The sequence below is a fragment of the Oncorhynchus tshawytscha genome, linkage group LG02, assembly GCF_018296145.1.
Source record: "Oncorhynchus tshawytscha isolate Ot180627B linkage group LG02, Otsh_v2.0, whole genome shotgun sequence".
Classification (NCBI taxonomy): Eukaryota; Metazoa; Chordata; class Actinopteri; order Salmoniformes; family Salmonidae; genus Oncorhynchus; species Oncorhynchus tshawytscha.
Genome location: NC_056430.1, coordinates 59,345,790 through 59,365,043, shown reverse-complemented (window position 1 = coordinate 59,365,043; position 19,254 = coordinate 59,345,790). Strand labels below are relative to the sequence as shown.

At 40.8% G+C, this 19,254-nt stretch overlaps 1 protein-coding gene across 4 annotated transcripts in view; it reads left to right on the top strand.

Annotated features, from left to right (window-relative positions):
• slc8a1a (solute carrier family 8 member 1a) overlaps positions 1–19,254 on the top strand; it is a 43,872-nt gene that overhangs the window by 17,995 nt on the left and 6,623 nt on the right. For 2 of the 4 annotated variants that reach the window (XM_024443459.1, XM_024443466.2), the window contains exons 3-6: positions 13,202–13,308; positions 15,807–15,827; positions 16,256–16,273; positions 16,375–16,389. In XM_024443459.1, coding sequence (XP_024299227.1) covers positions 13,202–13,308; positions 15,807–15,827; positions 16,256–16,273; positions 16,375–16,389 — 161 coding nt within the window. Of the gene's footprint in view, positions 1–13,201; positions 13,309–14,235; positions 14,337–15,806; positions 15,828–16,255; positions 16,274–16,374; positions 16,390–19,254 lie in introns of all 4 variants that reach the window. The other 2 variants (XM_024443471.1, XM_024443479.1) reach the window with 2 other exon arrangements.

Below are 19,254 nucleotides of genomic sequence, written 5' to 3'. Positions count from 1 at the left end.
TAAAGAATATTTGCTGGTCTGTGGTGTGTAATGAGGAGCAACCAGACGCTGCACTTGACGCATTTGTGGAACTAGTTATTCCAGTTACTAATAAGCACGCACCCATTAAGAAAATGACTGTAAAACTGTTAAATCCCCTTGGATTGATGAGGAATTGAAGAATTGTATGGTTGAGAGGGATGAGGCAAAAATGTATGGCAATTAAGTCTGGCATCCCAACTGATTGGCAAACATACTGCAAATTAAGAAATCTAAACTACATAAAAATAAACAAACTATACTATGAAACAAAGATAAATTATATAAATAATGATAGTAAAAAGCTTTGGGGCACCTTAAATGACATTTTGGGAAAAAAGCCAACTCGTCTCATTCATTCATTGAATCAGATGGCTCATTCATCACAAAGCCCACTTATATTGTCAACTACTTTAATGACTTTTTAATTGACAAGATAAGCAAACTTAGGGATGACATGCCAGCAACAAACGCTGACACATTAAAACAATTTTGTTGTCTATCAACAATGACAAGCCACCGGGGTCTGACAATCTGGATGGAAAATTACTGAGGATAATAGCAGACGATATTGCCACTCCTATTTGCCACATCTTCCATTTAAGCCTACTAGAGAGTGTGTGCCCTCAGGCCTGGAGGGAAGCTAAAGTCATTCCACAACCCAAGAATAGTAATAGCCGACCAATCAGCTTGTTACCAACCCTTCTTGTTACCAACCAACTTCTGGGGGAAAAAAAAAAGAAAAGCAGTAGTAGCTAAGATGGGGAGAAGTCTGTCTATAATAAAGTGATGCTCTGCTTTCTTAACAACACTATCAACAAGGCAGGTCCTACAGGCCCTAGTTTTGTCTCACATTGACTACTGTTTAGTTGTGTGGTCAGGCGCCACAAAAAAAGGAATTGCAATTGGCTCAGAACAGGGCAGCACGGCTGGCCCTTGCATGTACACAGAGTGTCAATCTCTCCTGTACTACATAGAGCCATGACTACATGGAACTCTATTCCACATCAAGTAACTGACGCAAGCAGTAAAATTACATTTAAAAACAGATTAAAAAAAACACCTTATGGAACAGCGGGGACTGTGAAGCAAAACAAACGTGGCACAGACATGCATACACCCACGCACACACACACGATAACATACACAATATACATACACATGGATGTAGTACTGTAGATATGTGGTAGTGGTGGAGGAGGGGCCTGAGGGCACACAGTGTGTTGTGAAATAGGTGAATGTATTGTAATGTTTTTAAAATGGTATAAACTGCCTTAATTTTGCTGGACCCCAATAAGAGTAGCTGCTGCCAATGGGGATCCATGATAAATACAAATCAGATGAAAGCGTGCTGGGAAAAAAATACAAGTGAAAGCCAAAAAGGATGCGGCAGAGGAGAGTCGGGGGCTATTTCAGACCGGAGACGGAGTGGGGCTTCCGTCCAAAGGAATTGACCCTATCACGCAGAAAATATGCGAGATGATTCCCCAGCAGTTTGCCCCTCTCCATAACCCCTATGATGATGACGGACAACTCAAACCACCAATATTTAGTAAGCATAAATAACTTGTAAATATCAATGCCTATAATGCACATTAAAACTAACGGTTAATGCAACTTCACTACTATTACCGTTATCAGGTCTGTTACAGCATGTTGCGTAACGTCATCACTCGTATCAAGGCAGGGTATATCATAAGCCCCTGTTCAATTGTTGTACAAAATGGGCACGTAAATAGCCTACTAATAATGAGTTAATTATCAAACTCAACAGGATTCAACCTGTCTCTAATTATTCTCTGCGGAACTCTGTCGTTTTGGTCTCTCCACAGTAGGTATGCTTCCATTTGATCAGTTAAACCACCTCAAGTGGCAGTTTAGAATTAACCTCCAATCTAAATTGATATTAGATTGGAGGTTAGATTTAGATTTAAGCAACAGGTTTAAAATTAATCTAGGTTAAAAGTGAAAACTAAACTTAGATTAGAGGAAGGACTTAATTTAACTAGGATTAATTTAAAACTAGGTTTAAAATTTGGTGCAACAAGATTAATCGATAAACCTTGATTTAACCCAGTTTAAGAGCTAATCCATGTTGGTGCAACCCACCCAGAGAGCTATACTGCAAAGGTTGCAATGATGTCATTATGAAGTCTTTGATGGTCAGGTTGTATACTAATAGGATGTTTTGTAAATGTCTTTATAGCAACCAGAATGATTATTTTTTATGTGGTTGAATATGAAATCTTAACCATAATGTCTTGATGTCGTCATGAAAAACACATAACCGGTTGTAACAGATGTATTCTGATTCTATAACGTCTTCTTAGCCAGGGGCCAACCTATAGGGGCTAGTATTCCACATGCACCCAGTTTATGGTGGCTGAGAGTATAATGAATCTGTTTTCCTCAAGGTAAAGAGGAGTCTTTGAACTTTGCACACTAAAAGTGGAAGATTAGGCAATCAGAAATGTTAGAGATTTATGCCACGCGTATGCTCCTCTTGGTTAAATCTGGTTAATGCCATTATCCATAGTCAAAAAGTTGAAGACAAGTGGTCGTAACCGAGCTCTACGCAAAGCAGAGGCAGAAATAACAAATCAAATCAAATCAGAATTATTTATATAGCCCTTTGTACATCAGCTGATATCTCAAAGTGCTGTACAGAAACCCAGCCTAAAACCCCAAACAGCAAGCAATGCAGGTGTAGAAGCACGGTGGCTAGGAAAAACTCCCTAGGAAGAAACCGAGAGAGGAACCAGGCTATGAGGGGTGGCCAGTTCTCTTCTGGTTGTGCCAGGTGGAGATTATAACAGAACATGGCCAAGATGTTCAAATGTTCATAAATGACCAGCATGGTCAAATAATAGTAATCACAGTAGTTGTCGAGGGTGCAGCAAGTCAGCACCTCAGGAGTAAATGTCAGTTGGCTTTTCATAGCCTATCATTAAGAGTATCTCTACCACTCCTGCTGTCTCTAGAGAGTTGAAAACAGCAGGTCTTGGACAGGTAGCACGTCCAGTGAACAGGTAAGGATTCCATAGCCGCAGGCAGAACAGTTGAAACTGGAGCAGCAGCACGGCCAGGTGGACTGGGGACAGCAATGAGTCATCATGCCAGGTAGTCCTGAGGCATGGTCCTAGGGCTCAGGTCCTCCGAGAGAGAGAAAGAAAGAGAGAATTAGAGAGAGCATACTTCAATTCACACAGGACACCGGATAAGACAGGAGAAGTACTCCAGATATAACAAACTGACCCTAGCCCCCGACACATGAACTACTGCAGCATAAATACTGGAGGCTGAGACAGGAGGGGTCAGGAGACACTGTTTCCCCATCCGATGATACCCCCGGACAGGGCCAAACAGGAAGGATATAACCCCACCCACTTTGCCAAAGCACACCCACTTTGCCAAAGCACAGCCCCCACACCACTAGAGGGATATCTTCAACCACCAACTTACCATCCTGAGACAAGGCCGAGTATAGCCCACAAAAATCTCTGCCACGGCACAACCCAAGGGGGGGCGCCAACCCATACAGGAAGATCACATCAGTGACTCAACCCACTCAAGTGACGCACCCCTCCTAGGGACGGCATGAAAGAGCACCAGTAAGCCAGTGACTCAGCCCCTGTAATCGGGTTAGAGGCAGAGAATCCCAGTGGAAAGAGGGGAACCGGCCAGGTAGAGACAGCAAGGGCGGTTCGTTGCTCCAGAGCCTTTCCGTTCACCTTCACACTCCTGGGCCAGACTACACTCAATCATATGACCCACTGAAGAGATGAGTCTTCAGTAAAGACTTAAAGGTTGAGGCCGAGTTTGCGTCTCTCACATGGGTAGGCAGACCATTCCATAAAAATGGAGCTCTATAGGAGAAAGCCCTGCCTCCAGCTGTTTGCTTAGAAATTCTAGGGACAATTAGGAGGCCTGCGTCTTGTGACCGTAGCGTACGTGTAGGTATGTACGGCAGGACCAAATCAGAGAGATAGGTAGGAGCAAGCCCATGTAATGCTTTGTAGGTTAGCAGTAAAACCTTGAAATCAGCCCTTGCCTTGACAGGAAGCCAGTGTAGGGAGGCTAGCACTGGAATAATATGATCACATTTTTTGGTTCTAGTCAGGATTCTAGCAGCCGTATTTAGCACTATCTGAAGTTTATTTAGTGCTGTAGCCGGAAAGTAGAGCATTGCAGTAGTCTAACCTAGAAGTAACAAAAGCATGGATACATTTTTCTGCATCATTTTTGGACAGAACGTTTCTGATTTTTGCAATGTTACGTAGATGGAAAAAAGCTGTCCTTGAAACAATCTTGATATGTTCGTCAAAAGAGAGATCAGGGTCCAGAGTAACGCCGAGGTCCTTCACAGTTTTATTTGAGACGACTGTACAACCATTAAGATTAATTGTCAGATTCAACAGAAGATCTCTTTGTTTCTTGGGACCTAGAACAAGCATTTCTGTTTTGTCCGAGTTTAAAAGTAGAAAGTTTGCAGCCATCCACTTCCTTATGTCTGAAACACAGGCTTCAAGCGAGGGCAATTTTGGGGCTTCACCATGTTTCATTGAAATGTACAGCTGTGTGTCATCCGCATAGCAGTGAAAGTTAACATTATGTTTTCGAATGACATCCCCAAGAGGTAAAATATATAATGAAAACAATAGTGGTCCTTAAACGAAACATTGAGGAACACTGAAATTTACAGTTGATTTGTCAGATGACAAACCATTCACAGAGACAAACTGATATCTTTCTGACAGATAAGATCTAAACCAGGCCAGAACTTGTCCATGTAGACCAATTTAGGTTTCCAATCTCTCCAAAATAATGTGGTGATCGATGGTATAAATAGCAGCACTAAGGTCTAGGAGCATGAGGACAGATACAGAGCCTCGGAATAAAAGGTCATTTACGACCTTCACAAGTGCAGTCTCAGTGCTATGATGGGGTCTAAAACCAGACTGAAGCATTTCCCAGACATTATTTTTCTTCAGGAAGGCAGTGAGTTGCTGCGCAACAGCATTTTCTAACATTTTTGAGAGGAATGGAAGATTCGATATAGGCCGATAGTTGTTTTATATTTTCTGGGTCAAGGTTTGGCTTTTTCAAGAGAGGCTTTATTACTGCCACTTTTAGTGAGTTTGGTACACGTCCGGTGGATAGAGAGCTGTTTATTATGTTCAACATAGCAGGGCCAAGCACAGGAAGCAGCTCTTTCAGTAGTTTAGTTGGAATAGGGTCCAGTATGTAGCTTGAAGGTTTAGAGGCCATGATTATTTTCATCATTGTGTCAAGAGAGATAATACTAAAACACTTGAGTGTCTCTCTTGATCCTAGGTCCTGGCAGAGTTGTGCAGACTCAGGACAACTGAGCTTTAAAGGAATACGCAGAACATTGCCAAATGTCTGTCTGGAACTTCAGGAAAGTGCCAGATGCTTTGTGTTTGCATGCAGGCAACTCAACAAGTCATAGGGAGGGAATGGATCCCTTGTGTCTTGGCCTATGAGGTTGGGAGATGTGTATGTGAGGGGAATTCCAAGATGGCACTGTCGTAAGAGATGCTAAATGATTTTAATTCACAACCTGTTCGTGGGTTGTCTTTCACACACTACTTCAACTTGAGCTTACCATGTATCCTGGCTGTCAGGAAGGCCATGGTTGTCCCCTAAGGCCAAGTGGCCTTGTCCCTAAAAGTTCTAGGACTGAAACCCACAAATTCATAGAAAGCAGTGATGTCAAAGAAAGCATGTTTGAAAAATAAGATTGTACCACGCTGATCCAGGTGCATCCCAGTAGTTTTAAAGATGTTATGCTGACTGGACATCCTTTTCTATTTGGTTTTGTCTCGTTTAGCATGACTGTTCATGTTCTTATAGTACTCATTTGGGTCTGGTCAACTCGATGGCTTTGCTAAGCTATTCTTTAGCACTTAATGTGTCTCCTTTGATTTACTCAATTAGAATAACTTGTTTCGTTCTTCCCTATCACAGCACTTGTCATCTCGTATGCGGGTTGAAAATGGCAGATCTTGTCATTGATAAGCACCGTAGAGTAACGTGCTATACATGACTTCAGAGCTCAGGTTCTCTGCTTCACAGCGCTGCGTGGGTTTTGACTGACAGCCATTATAAACTTGAGCACTACACGCGACAACAAGATGTCCCCATTCCTCCCGCTAATAGGGCTACTTTTGCACATTTGTTGTCTGAGTGAGGGAAATGCTGTAAATCCAGAGGAGTCGATGTGTTCTGAAAGATGAGACATTGAGGGTTATAATAAATATCACTTTGATGTGTGCTTCACATTTCCATATTTGAAGACATACATTTACAGTATCAAGCTTTATGAGCGCTGTTTGATCACAGTTACAAGGACGATGTGTGTTATACCCTGGGTTGTCCTGAACACAATGAGCTTATGGTTTGTCGTATTGTGAAGAAAATTAGACGTGAACACGCACTTAAATGCACTAATTCTATATGCACCAAAATTACAATCTGTTTCTCTGAAGTGCCTTTTCAAAGCCTAACAATGTACAATCTTATTTTATAACTTAGCTCACCATGTTGTCAATAAAATAAGCTTTCAAAAGATGCCCACCTGACCCAGATTGCAATTCATAATGGAACGTCATTGTGTGACGGTGCTGTTTTCCAAACAGAACACTATAAGTGGGCTTGCTTCAGTTCCTCAATGGCAAAGCTAGGAGAGCTCAAAAGAACACCTTATAGTTGATGGCTCTTTCCTTGAGTCATAAAAGTACATTGAAATTACTTAGGAAATGTGCAGAAATGTGCAGTTTTTCTTAGTTTGCGCCAATCCAACATTTCAGTGAATATTCTTAGTATGTTACTGAAATGTAACCAGAGTATTTTCAGATTTTGTTATTGACAAAGACTGTGAAAAGTACAGCAAATGTAAAATGCACATAAAATCAACAGTGTAATGTTTGGATTCTGTCTTGTGTCCTCACCTCTGGTTTATTATTTCCCCATAATCTCCAGTGTTCTCTTTCAGTTGCTAACATTGTCCTGCATATGCTTTTTTATAGTTCTGTTAGAAACATTTAAATATAGCCCTAACCAAATAGGCCAATTTCCACAAGTGTAAGGGTTTTTAAACCATTCATTTTTATTCAATTCTGGTCACAGTAAAGCCTACTCTGAACTTGAGTCTTTCGCAAATCGGACATTAAAGTATAACTATCTGGGGCTGTCTTTCACTGGAAATAAAATTGTCAAGGAAGGTAACTGACGTTGACAAGGCCACTGGTGTTGACATTCAGTGGCAGTGTGACCGTTGACACTGCCTGTTTTGTGGGATGGATGCCTTTGAGTGGGAGTATGGAAGTGCTGAGGACTGGGGAGATGCTGGCTCGCAGCTGGTGGTTGGCCCTGAGTCAAACAGCGCATCGGCTGATTTGACTCAGTTGGAGGGCTGGCTCTTAGGGATAGGATTGACACGGGGCTAAGAAGCCAGAGGAACATTTTCTCTCCTCCCCTTGTCCCCATGTCCTCTTTCTCTCACTCTTTTTTTCTCTCTCCCACTCTCTCTGTTGTTCGCTTCTCTTTTCCCCTTTATGTCCTCTCTGCCCCCCTCTTTCTCTCTCGCTCTCTCTCTATCAATTCAATTCAAGGGCTTTTCTCTCTCTCTCTCTCTCTCTCTCTCTCGATCCCTCTCTTACTGTCATCGCCATTCAGTCGCTCTGTCATGACTCACCCATTGTCAGTCTCCCCCCTCTCTTTCTCTGTATCTCTCAGTTAAACTGCTTGTACACTTGGCTTCTGCAAAAGTTACATCCAGAGCTTGCCTTTGACAAAGCTGTGAGGAAGCTGTCACATGTAATCCTGCTCAGAGCCAACACTAGAAATAGCCCCTCCTTTTTCAAACCGACTGCTCAACAAGGGTTGTTTGCCTCCAACTTTTACTTTGTTGTGCATCCTTGACAAAGGGGACTTTATCTCTTCAATAGCCAGTTGAAATGTGGAGACAGTCCTATCCCCGGTTCCCCTTGCTTGTGAGAGTAACAATGGCTCACTAGGGGGGTCTCTCTGTTGATTTTTGCAGATTAGAGCCACTGAATAGGTTTTGTATCCCAAGCCGTCTGAATTTTCCAAATGAGTATTAGTTTGCAGGCTGTACCTGTTTGAAGTTACTGTTTCAGACTGTGGCTATTTGATCATAATGTAGGCCTACTGGAGTGGCCTACCATCAAAATCAATGGAGAAAATGCATCCATAACATTTTAACATGGAAATAGCTGTTAGCTCCTTGTCTAAAGGACAAGTGGATGAACAGGTTAATGCCAAGCCTATATTGAACACCACACATTCAATGTGGCTGCTACTGTAAGCTTATGAACCATCCCTCCAACTGAGTCAAATCAGCCGATGCACTGTTTGAAACAGGTTCATGTCAAGCCTCACATGTCTTTTTCAAAAGTCAAGGAATGTAGACCTACATTGAACACCACACATTGGCTGCTACTGTAGGCTGACAGTAGCAGTCAATGTGTGGTGTTCAATGTAGGCTTGACATGAACCTGTTTATCCACTTGTCCTTCAGACAAGGAGGTGACTGCAAATGTTGTTGTGCTGTTTGATGCAAGAAACCACTTTACAAAATAAAATGCATTATCATTCCCATTCCATTATTACAGAGAATCAGAGAAAGTATGCTCCCCTCTGCCTAGTGGCTACTTAGCTTATTCAAGCCTGTTTCAAAATACAACACTGCTCCTTTAAGACAAAAAAAGCTCTTTACCGGACTCGCTTTTCAAAGATGTCTAAAAATGTACACGTTTTGTGCTCTTGTAGGAAGCTATCACACCCCCATTGCTGACTACAAATGATATATAACTGGGCTAATAACTCACTAACTAGCAAAGGATATGAACAAAATGTGCACACCTGGCTACATGCAGCTCTTGCTTTGATCTCAAAACAAACGCATCTACTCACGACGATATGTGAAAGGGAAAGACCTATTTGCATATAGGTCTACAGCAGCTCTGATTGTTTATGCCATACAGGTCTGTGTAGAGAACGGCTGAGTCATGCATGTCACTGCAATAGAATCCTACTCAGATGCGTTCTGCCTTTGCATTCTAAGTCTTGCGCAGGTCGTTTTGTTTCAGTATGTTGAATTGAAAGTGGCTAATATTGTGTTGATTCGATCACAATTCCCACAGTTGATAGTGTTAACTAAGGGGGAAAACGGTAGAAAGTTGAGTAAAGTTCAATCTCGTGCTTCTCTGTGTGGCAGTCTTGGGGGAGCTGAGCGCGGGTGGATTTAAAATAACTAAAACCAAATCTAAACTGTGTAGAAATGATAGTGGACCTACAATGTATTCATATAGTTTATTGACTGTCCACCTCACTAATAATCACTGTGCACAGTCAATAGACCTACACAAGCGTTCAAAAGTTTGGGGTCACTTAGTTGTATTTCTTCTTTAATCAGAACAACACAGCTTTCAGCTGTGCTAACATAATTGCAAAAGGGTTTTCTAATGATCAATTTGCCTTTTAAAATGAAGAACTTGGAATAACTATCACAACGTGCCATTGGAACACTGGAGTGATGGTTGCTGATAATTGGCCTCTGTACGCCTATGTAGATATTCCATTAAAAATCAGCCGTTTCCAGCTACAATAGTCATTTACAACATTAACAATGTCGACACTGTATTTCTGATCAATTTGATGTTATTTGAATGGATAAAAAATGTTTTCTTTCAAAAACAAGGACATTTCTAAGTGACCTCAAACTTTTCAACGGTAGTGTACATTAGTACAGTTTCTTGACTGTCCAAATCTCTAATAATCGCTAGACAGTCAGAAAGCATCGAAAATTCCCAAAACGATGGAATTGTGATGGCAAGGAAGCATAACCAATTTTCAGTGCGGCCCACCGGACCTCGTAGAAGACCGAATGCGGCACCTGGGGCAAAATTACTTTGACACCCCTGGTTTAATCCATGACACCCAGGGCTGCCTGAGAGGGTGAATAGGAAGTGTCACAAGAGGAAATGACTGACTCCCTGTTATGTCACCTAAGGACCCACCCAGCAGGACTCTTGCTATTTCCTTTCACCAGAGACTCATTCACCTCTGTGGCACCAAGAGGCCGTTGATCAATAATTCATGTTAATCTTAGTCAATCACGTGAACATCAGCTTAATGAAGCTATAAAAAGGTCCTCTGTCACTTAGTAGTTGACTTTGAGTAATGAGCAATTCCAGCGTGATGGATGTGACATTTCCACACCAAATCATAAAGTAAATTTCTTACAGAATAGACAAACAAAACGTTAATTAAACTGTTGCATGCTCAGGTTGACTATCCCACATAATTGCCCTAATTCTAATCAGTTTGGAGGTTCCAATAAGTTTGAACTAGTTTGTGATTTGGCAATCCCTCTCTAGCTTCCACATAATGAGGTTTTGAAAAAGTAAGCAAAGTATTTGGGTTCCCGAGTGGCGCCGCTGTCTAAGGCACAGCATTCCAGCACTAGAGGCGTCACTACAGACCCTGGTTTGATTCCAGGCTGTATCACAACTGGCCGTGATTGGGAGTCCCATAGGGTGGTGCACAATTGGCCCAGTGTCGTCAGGGTTAGGGTTTGGCTGGGGTAGGCTGTCATTGTAAATAAGAATTTGTTCTTATCTGACTTGCCTAGTTAAATAAAGGTTCAATATTACATTATTACTGACAATTCACCCTTACTGTATTCACACGGTGTATTATTAGCTTCCAGTCAACTCGTAGCCTCTAACCCAAAACCATGTAATGTTAGGAGCAATGTAAGAGCAAAACCAGCATACCTCCAATATGCCTACGAGAATATACCAACAATCACTGTGGAACCCACGTTTGCCAGCCTGGTCTCATAGAGTAGACGTAACATAGTAAATGTAAATCCGAGTTACTCAAATTAGTATGAAATGATATGTTTGGTATGGTTATATAAGACAGATGTTGACTTACTGTGGTGGTTGGTCGGGGTGGATGGTAGTTCCATGTAGCTCAGTTGGTTGAGCATTGCGCTTGCAACACCAGGGTTGTTGGTTTGACCAGTATGAAAAAAGTATTGGTGGGACCAGTATGAAAAAAGTATTCAAATGTATGCACTCACTACTGTAGGTAGCTCTGGATAAGAGTGTCTCCTAAATGACTAAAATGTAAAATGATGGGTTGGCTTATAATGTGAACATCTAGCAACCCAAAGGTTGTGAGACCAAATCTCATTACGGACAACTGTAGCTACTTCACAACTACTTAGCATCTTAGCTAATACTGAACCTTAACCCATAGCCTAGCTAACATTACCCACCTAGCTAGAATTTCTAACATGTCATATGTTTTGGAAATTTGTAACATATTGTACATTTAGCAAATTTGTAACATATAATACGAATTGTAATTATTAACTTATCAAACGAAATTTGTGATGGACATCCACAAATTAATACTTAACATACGGAATGTAACATATCATACTAAATAGGAGTGTCTTGGATTTACATACAGAATAATATGAAATGGTCTGAGACCAGGTTGACTATACAGCATGTGTTTATTTTCTATGGCAATTTTCCCTTCCAAAAGTTTTTGACATTTCCAGTTGCTACAAAGCAGCACTGTTTTATCAAGGGACAGTGTAATTCCATTCCCATTAATGACCCTGTTTATCCCACACTCTCTGAATATGTGTAAGCAATTAATATCGCACCAATGTTAACATAATGCCATTAGGACTCGTAATCAGTGTTTAGCCTACCTTTAATAAAGGAAATACATGTCAGACCATGGACATGATCTGTTATTAGATGCAGTTATCTGCCCGATTTAAATGGTCCATCTTGTAAGGGGTGAAATGTGGCAAACACGGCAGTCTTGAAGTATCGTTCATCAACCATCCACCAGGTTACATTTTGTGTGTCACATGGATTGGCGGTTTATTTTATTAGGACGATAAATTGTCAACAAATCGTGGATGCATTTTCTCCATTGTTTTTGATGGTAGGCCACTCTAGTAGACCTACATTATGAACAAATAGCCACAGTCTGAAACTTGTCATAATCTGTTGTGATTATTTGCTATTATTTAACATCCAACAGCAAATGGCAATCTGCTACAGCAGCTAGTTTCTGCATTATTCAACAGTAGCAATCAGACAATGAATAACTTATAAATTGGCAATGTCATCTCCTGTTTAGGGTCAAGGCAGGTAGTAAGGCTTTTCATTCAAAGCTACCTACATAGTTTTTGTCATTACTTGTATATTTTGTCCAAGTTTATTAGTAGTGTGGTGTTTGGAGATATGTTCAGACATGTTTGGCTAGCTCTTAGAGCGAGAAGCCTGTCATCTCCCTCTCACCTTGGTCTGGTCCCAGATCTGTTTGTGCTGTCTTGCCAAGTCCTATGGTCATTGTCATGAGTTGGATATACAGCACAAACATATCTGGGATCAGGCAATAATTTCCCCCTGGTTTAGTTTATAAACAATATGCAAGAGTGTGTCTTCAGCCCATGGGTGCTCTGTTTTTGTCTTGGAGAGTTGTTTTAGTCTCCATATTTGGGTAGCATCGCTGTTGAGAGTATCCTGGTCATTCTCAAACATGGGCCTGAGCCACAGTATAAGACTATAAAATAGACTGATAGACTCTCTAGGCCTTATTATAACTTATAATAACTTATAACTTGACCTATTGTTGAGAAGGAGGAGGGAAAAAATGTCCACCATGCCTGTCTGTACATAGTGTTCTTATAGGCCACAGGCCCTAACAGTACAATACAGCACTGCAAAGTCACACTCTTGAAAATATTTCAGTCTTGTTGTGAATTGTTGTGTCCCTCATTTGTCTTAAAATACTTTCATTCAGAACTTAAATGTAGTGTTTTGATGAAGCGATATATGGGGGTGTTTTCATTTTTCCATTACATTTTTGTATAAAATACATTAATTTCATTGTTTGTGATTTATTGTTTCCCCCCACCAGAATCGCTTAATGTCACCCTACAACCCATCCTCCCATTTTTTTTGTGCTGTTGCCTTTGTGTCGTTTGGCGATGCATGGCCCGTCGTTCTTCTTCCCTCATGTTCGCACTCTCCATACGCTGTTCTATCTGCAACCTTGTCTTCTTTCTCTCTCTTTCTCTCTCTCTCTCTCTTTGTTTCAGCAAAACTATACAGATCAATATAATCGATGACGAGGAATATGAGAAAAACAAGAACTTCTTCCTTGAGATGGGAGAGCCTCAGCTGCTGGAGATGAGTGAGAGGAAAGGTGGGGCGTTCCCTTCCCAGGCTTTGGTTCCAACCCTGTACCCCTTAACCCCGCCTTAACCCTGCCCCCATTCCATTCACCATGTATGGTGTCCCCTACTGGATCCATCCACTATTATTTTGTGCTTGCTTGCCCAGACCTACTGAATTGGGTATACATAGATAAAGGCCACATTTCCATCCTCCATGGAGCATTTTCCCAATCCTGGGAAAATGGAGAATAGAGGAGAACAGTTATAGGCAGGTTTTCCTACCCACTTATCTTTTTTCATTGTTACCTTTCAACCATATTTGTGTAATGGTCAGGTGTATATTTCTTGATTATAAGTCCCAAGATTGATTGGAGCCGAAACCGGCATACATAGTGGTCCTCCAGGAACAGCATTAATCCTAAAACAATTTTAGTCAGACCTAGACTACAGAGCACTTGTTCTGAGTAGTCACTGTGACCTTTTATTTACCTCAGCACCTAGACAAAACAATATCAATGTTATGAGAGGTAAATACCAGGACATAACAATATCAAATGCACAGACATAGCAATATTGATATTATGATCAGAGGTGAAGATCAATGAAGACAGTTGAGGTGAAAAGTTTTCATCTTTAAACTCAAACTGAGATCATAGAGGCTTCCAAAAAGAGTTCCAACTGTCCCTCCATGTATGCACCACGAGGTGGTACGGGTGTGCAACAGAGCACGACTTCCCCCCTGCCCCCGAACCCCGACAAACTGTTCCATCTGTACATCCATGGATGGCCCAGTGGATAGGTGGATATCGAATCCAGTCCAAATCCTTTTTTGGTGTGTGTGTGTGTGTGTGTTTGTGAAACTTGCACAATCTATCCTTCCCACTTCTCCCACCTCCCGCCCTCGTCCTTCACCTTGCCCTTTTTTGTTTTGTACCTTGTCTTGTGTCCCCTTGCAGGAAGACCATAGCGGTTAGAATACTTGACCACGACGAATATGAAAGACAGGCCAGATTCTACATAGAGCTGCAGGAGCCCCATTGGAAATGGCGATTGACAGGTGTGAGAGTAACTGAAAAGAGTAGAAGATGGGCTCAAGCTTCTGACCTCCTCCTTCTCTCATTCCTCCCACTCCTTCCTTCTTACGTTCCTGTTCTTTTTTTTCACCCTCTTCTGCTCCCTCTCGTATTTTCTCTGCTGTCGCAAGGCTACCTACCCTCTCCTCTGGTTTCTTGTATTTCTACTGCCCCTGGTCAACACCACTGTTCAGTCGGGGTGGGCTGAACAGGATTTGAGCAGAGTCAGAGAAGTTTCTTTCTGTCTTGTTAAGGAGTCCCATCCTATGAGGCGTGCAGAGCGATAATAGCTTTTTGGTTTATAAACAAAGGTGGAACGTTGAGTGGTAGTGGTTGTATGCTCAAGAAGGTTCTGTAGAAATGTGTACCTCCACATGTTCTAGCCCTTGAGGGTCTTGTGGTCTTCAGCCAAGCAAATGGTCCGAGTTTACCCTTTCCTAACCATACCCCGTGGGTACTAACTGTGTTCCACTGTTTCTGTTTGTGGTGTTGCTTGGAACACACACTCACAATACTCAAGAACGTTATGAGTTTTGCAGTCTGCATTTTGGACTTTGATTAACTCCTTACTGTAGGCTTTTGAAAGAAACGCCATAATACAATATTAACGTCTATATATGGTACCAATACATGTACAGAATCACCACTCTCAATGTATGGAAATTACTTTTTAACATATTTTCATTGTGCTAATGAGAAAATGGTGTGTTGCAGTGGTTCAGTCATTAGGCACATTTTGCCATCATAGAGAAGTGATTGCTGTACATGTTTATTGTGGTGCCATTTCATTTAATATTTGTTTTATGTTGACCTCCAAATTAAGCTATGCCAGAGCCTAAGGCCCTGTTTCCCAAAACCCTCGTAACATTACATTTTCGAACATTAGGGACGGTGCATCGTTTAAACGCTCTTATGAGACTTCTCACGAAACTTGGCCCAGAAGAGTACACTGCAGGTTAATGTTAGCGCATCATTTTGACAATAATCTGTTTTGACTTATTCAGTGTGCGTTTAGGCATCATTTGTCATTGTTTAAACTTTCATCCAGTGGAAACATTTAGCGTGTAACAAATACCACTATTAAACCCTTATTTTTATTTCCGAATGTGTTACATCTTTAAATACTCTTAGATATTGGGAATTGAAATTGTGCTTCTGAGATTTGATTGGCCCAAGTCTTTTATTAGCATTTAGTGTATAACATTTTGAGTCCTACAAGCCTGCTTTGAAATTCAAAAACTTGCTAGACATGTCTAGTCTGTAGTGAACAACAATCTAACCATGAAATCTATATATTATAACTAACTTGCCTGATGGCTATAACTTTTTTGCCACCGGCTTGTGTATATTCATTCCTCTGTTTTCCTTGTTACTTTTTTCCATTTCTCATGTTTCTCATCTCTCGTTTCTCTCTGCTCAACTGTCTCTTGTCTCATCTGTTTCCATCCTATCAGCTGTGTTGCTTCAAGAAATTGGTAAGAAGTCTACTTTTTCTCGCAAGTCTGCTCTGGTGTGCTGTCACACTCTTTGTTTCCCTCGCTTCTGAAGTCACTTATTACTTCAAATGTCAATCATTGTCTGTTACTGTTGTCGTGAAGTGTCAAGCGTGCAAACACTGGCAGTCCCTGTACATGGTAACCTTCTACGGAAGGGTAAATACATTTCCTAAATGATGTTCTCAGTTGCAAGTAAACATGTGTAACTGTTCTTATTAAAGAGTGATTTAGAGTGAGTTGGAAGTAGGCCTACACAGTATTTTTATTACTAGAGTTTAATTATCATTTGCTGATCAAAATGTGTCATTAATCAATAATACTATTAAGATACTTCATATAAACTAATACCCACTCACAACCAAAAGGCATGTCTTGATTTTTTTTCTTTATTTTTTTAATGCTTTTAGGTGGATTCGTGAAGACAGGTATGGTATATTACTATTGCAAAAAAGGTATATGATTTGGATTCAATGTATATATTGATTGATTGATTAATTAATGGGTCATTTTGTATTAATTTTAATAGACAAAAGGCTTTATGGTAAGAGACGATTCAGTGTTGCAATTGGTTGCTTTAAATCGTTGCAGTTTAAAGCAAGTCAAATTCAAGTAACATATGTGTCACCTTTGTGAGAATCATGCGTTCTCCTACCCTCTACTAATGGCACAAGTCTTACAGGCTACTCTTTCATTGTTTAGACTATCTTTGTAACTATGTCTATTTACACAGAGACATTTATAACAAACCAATGTAATATATTGATTATATTGAGAATGCTTTGATAGACTTTAGTTGATTTGAGCATGGCATATTTTCAAATCAAATATACTCCAAAGACAGCACTGAGTACACTTGAATGGATATGTTTTGTGTACTACTGTAGTACTACTATAGTATTTTCTTTGGTGAGTACTAGAAATGTAGTTTGTTTGGTTTGCGCCTTGGTTTGTGGCACTTCCAGGCATTCAATGTGTAGGCCTATCCTATCACTGAATGAGTCACACTTCACTGTGTGCGAAAGAGTGTGAAAGATGATGAATGCGTGTGTGCGACCTCACTGTGTGTTCATGTAGACGTGTACCAGTGGGGTGAGGGGAGGACGGCTCATAATAAAGGCTGGAATGGAGTCAATGGAGAGGTATTAACCGTATGGAAACCACGTCTTTGATGTGTTTAATACCATGCCATTGACAGGGTTGGGGAGCAACGGATTACATGTAATCTGTTACATGTAAGGGATTACAAAAAAACTGGTAACTGTAATCCGTTACATTACCAGAAAACATTGTGTAATCAGATTACAGATACTTTTGAAAAACTAGATGATTACTTTGAGGATTACTTTTCAATTCAGAAAGGATGTTTGCGAAAAAATATCTTTGACCCTTCTCTGTTTTGTCAATGACATTCAACTCAGCATTGAAAAAGGCGCACATTTAAATTTGTTCCACCTGAGCGCGTCTGACCACTATGATGACACGCCAAATGTGTTTGATGGATCATGGGAAAAGAGCAGGAAAAGGCTTTTGTAGGCTAGTCCAAGCTATGTCTTCCGATGGTGCGACTGCAGTCGGCATCCAAAGACTATCCAATTTGAATAAACGCTTGGAGGTAAGGATGACAGCAGTGTAGTGTACGGCGATACGGATATCATGTATTGTTGATATCTACATAGCGCATTGATATGAATAACACTGCTGCTCTCTCATTTAGCTATTTGCGCCTTACGAATTGTGGTTGTTGTGGATGGCTGTTCACAAATCTAAATGTGTAATGGAACCCAATAATGGTTGAATTCAAGAAGTTCAAGCTGCCTATCAATCATTGTTTTTGAAACCAGTCAGTGAAAAATTCACTCTTGCAACAGCTGCATAATGCAGATCCCAGCCTGTGGAATAGAAGTGGGGCTTTTACTGCTCAATCTAATTCATTCTGATAAAAAATGGACATACTGAGCGCATTCTGTGGTCCTTTAACGGTTGGGTCGTGAACCGTTAATGGTAGGGTCACACTATTCATCAGGGTTCAATCAAGTCTTTTGGGAAGGCAATTTCCACAAACACTTTGTACTTACTCAACTGTATACAGTAGGCTAATTGCAGATAAGGTAAATACAACAATGTAATGAACTAGCTAAATTCTGGTTCAAATAATTTCATGTCTCCAGAAACTTGAGTTGAATTCCCCCCATTTTACAGGAAATAGAAATTCATAAAGCTTACACACTTGACACACTTTAATCATGGTAATTTAGGTATTACAAATTATTCATGAATGGTTTATGAATGTGTTTTTTGTTGTGTAAGGTGTGACCAGTTGTAATATCATCTAACATGCCTGGCGATTACTGTATGTGCTGTAGTACAGTTGAAGGCAGAAGTTTACATACACTTAGGTTGGAGTCATCAAAACTGGTTTTTCAAATGTCTTGTTAACAAACTATAGTTTTGGCAAGTCGGTTAGGACACCTACTTTGTGCATGACACCAGTAATTGTTCCAACAGTTGTTTACAGACAGATTATTTCACTTATAATTCACTGTATCACATTTCCAGTGGGTCAGAGGTTTACATACACTAAGTTGACTGTGTCTTTAAACAGCTTGGAAAATTCCAAAAAATGATGTCATGGCTTTAGAAGCTTCTGATAGGCTAATTGACATCATTTGAGTCAATTGGAGGTGTACCTGTGGATGTATTTCAAGGCCTACCTTCAAACTCAGTTCCTCTTTGCTTGACATCATGGGAAAATCAAAAGAAATCAGCAGACCTCCACAAGTCTGGTTCATCCTTGGAAGCAATTTCCAAATGCTTGAAGGTACAACGTTCATCTGTACAAATAATTGTACGCAAGTATAAACACCATGGGACGACACAGCCGTCTACCGCTCAGGAAGGAGACGCATTCTGTCTTCTAGAGATTAACGTACTTTGGTGCGAAAAGTGCAAATCAATCCCAGAACAACATCAAAGGACCTTGTGAAGATGCTGGAGGAAACGGGTACAAAATTATCTATATCCACAGTGAAACGAGTCCTATATCGACATAACCTGAAAGGCTGCTCAGCAAGGAAGAAGCCACTTCTCCAAAACTGCCATAAAAAAGCTAGTTTGCAACTGCACATGGGGACAAAGATCGTACTTTTTGGAGAAATGTCTTCTGGTCTGATGAAACAAAAATAAAACTGTTTGGCCATAATGACCATTGTTATGTTTGGAGGGAAAAGGGGTAAGCTTGCAAGCCTAAGAGCATCATCCCAACTGTGAAGCACGGGGGATCATGATGTGGGGGTGCTTTGCTGCAGGAGGGACTGGTGCACTTCACAAAATAGATGGCATCATGAGGTAGGAAAATTATGTGGTTATATTGAAGCAACAACTCAAGACATCAGTCAGGAAGTTAAAG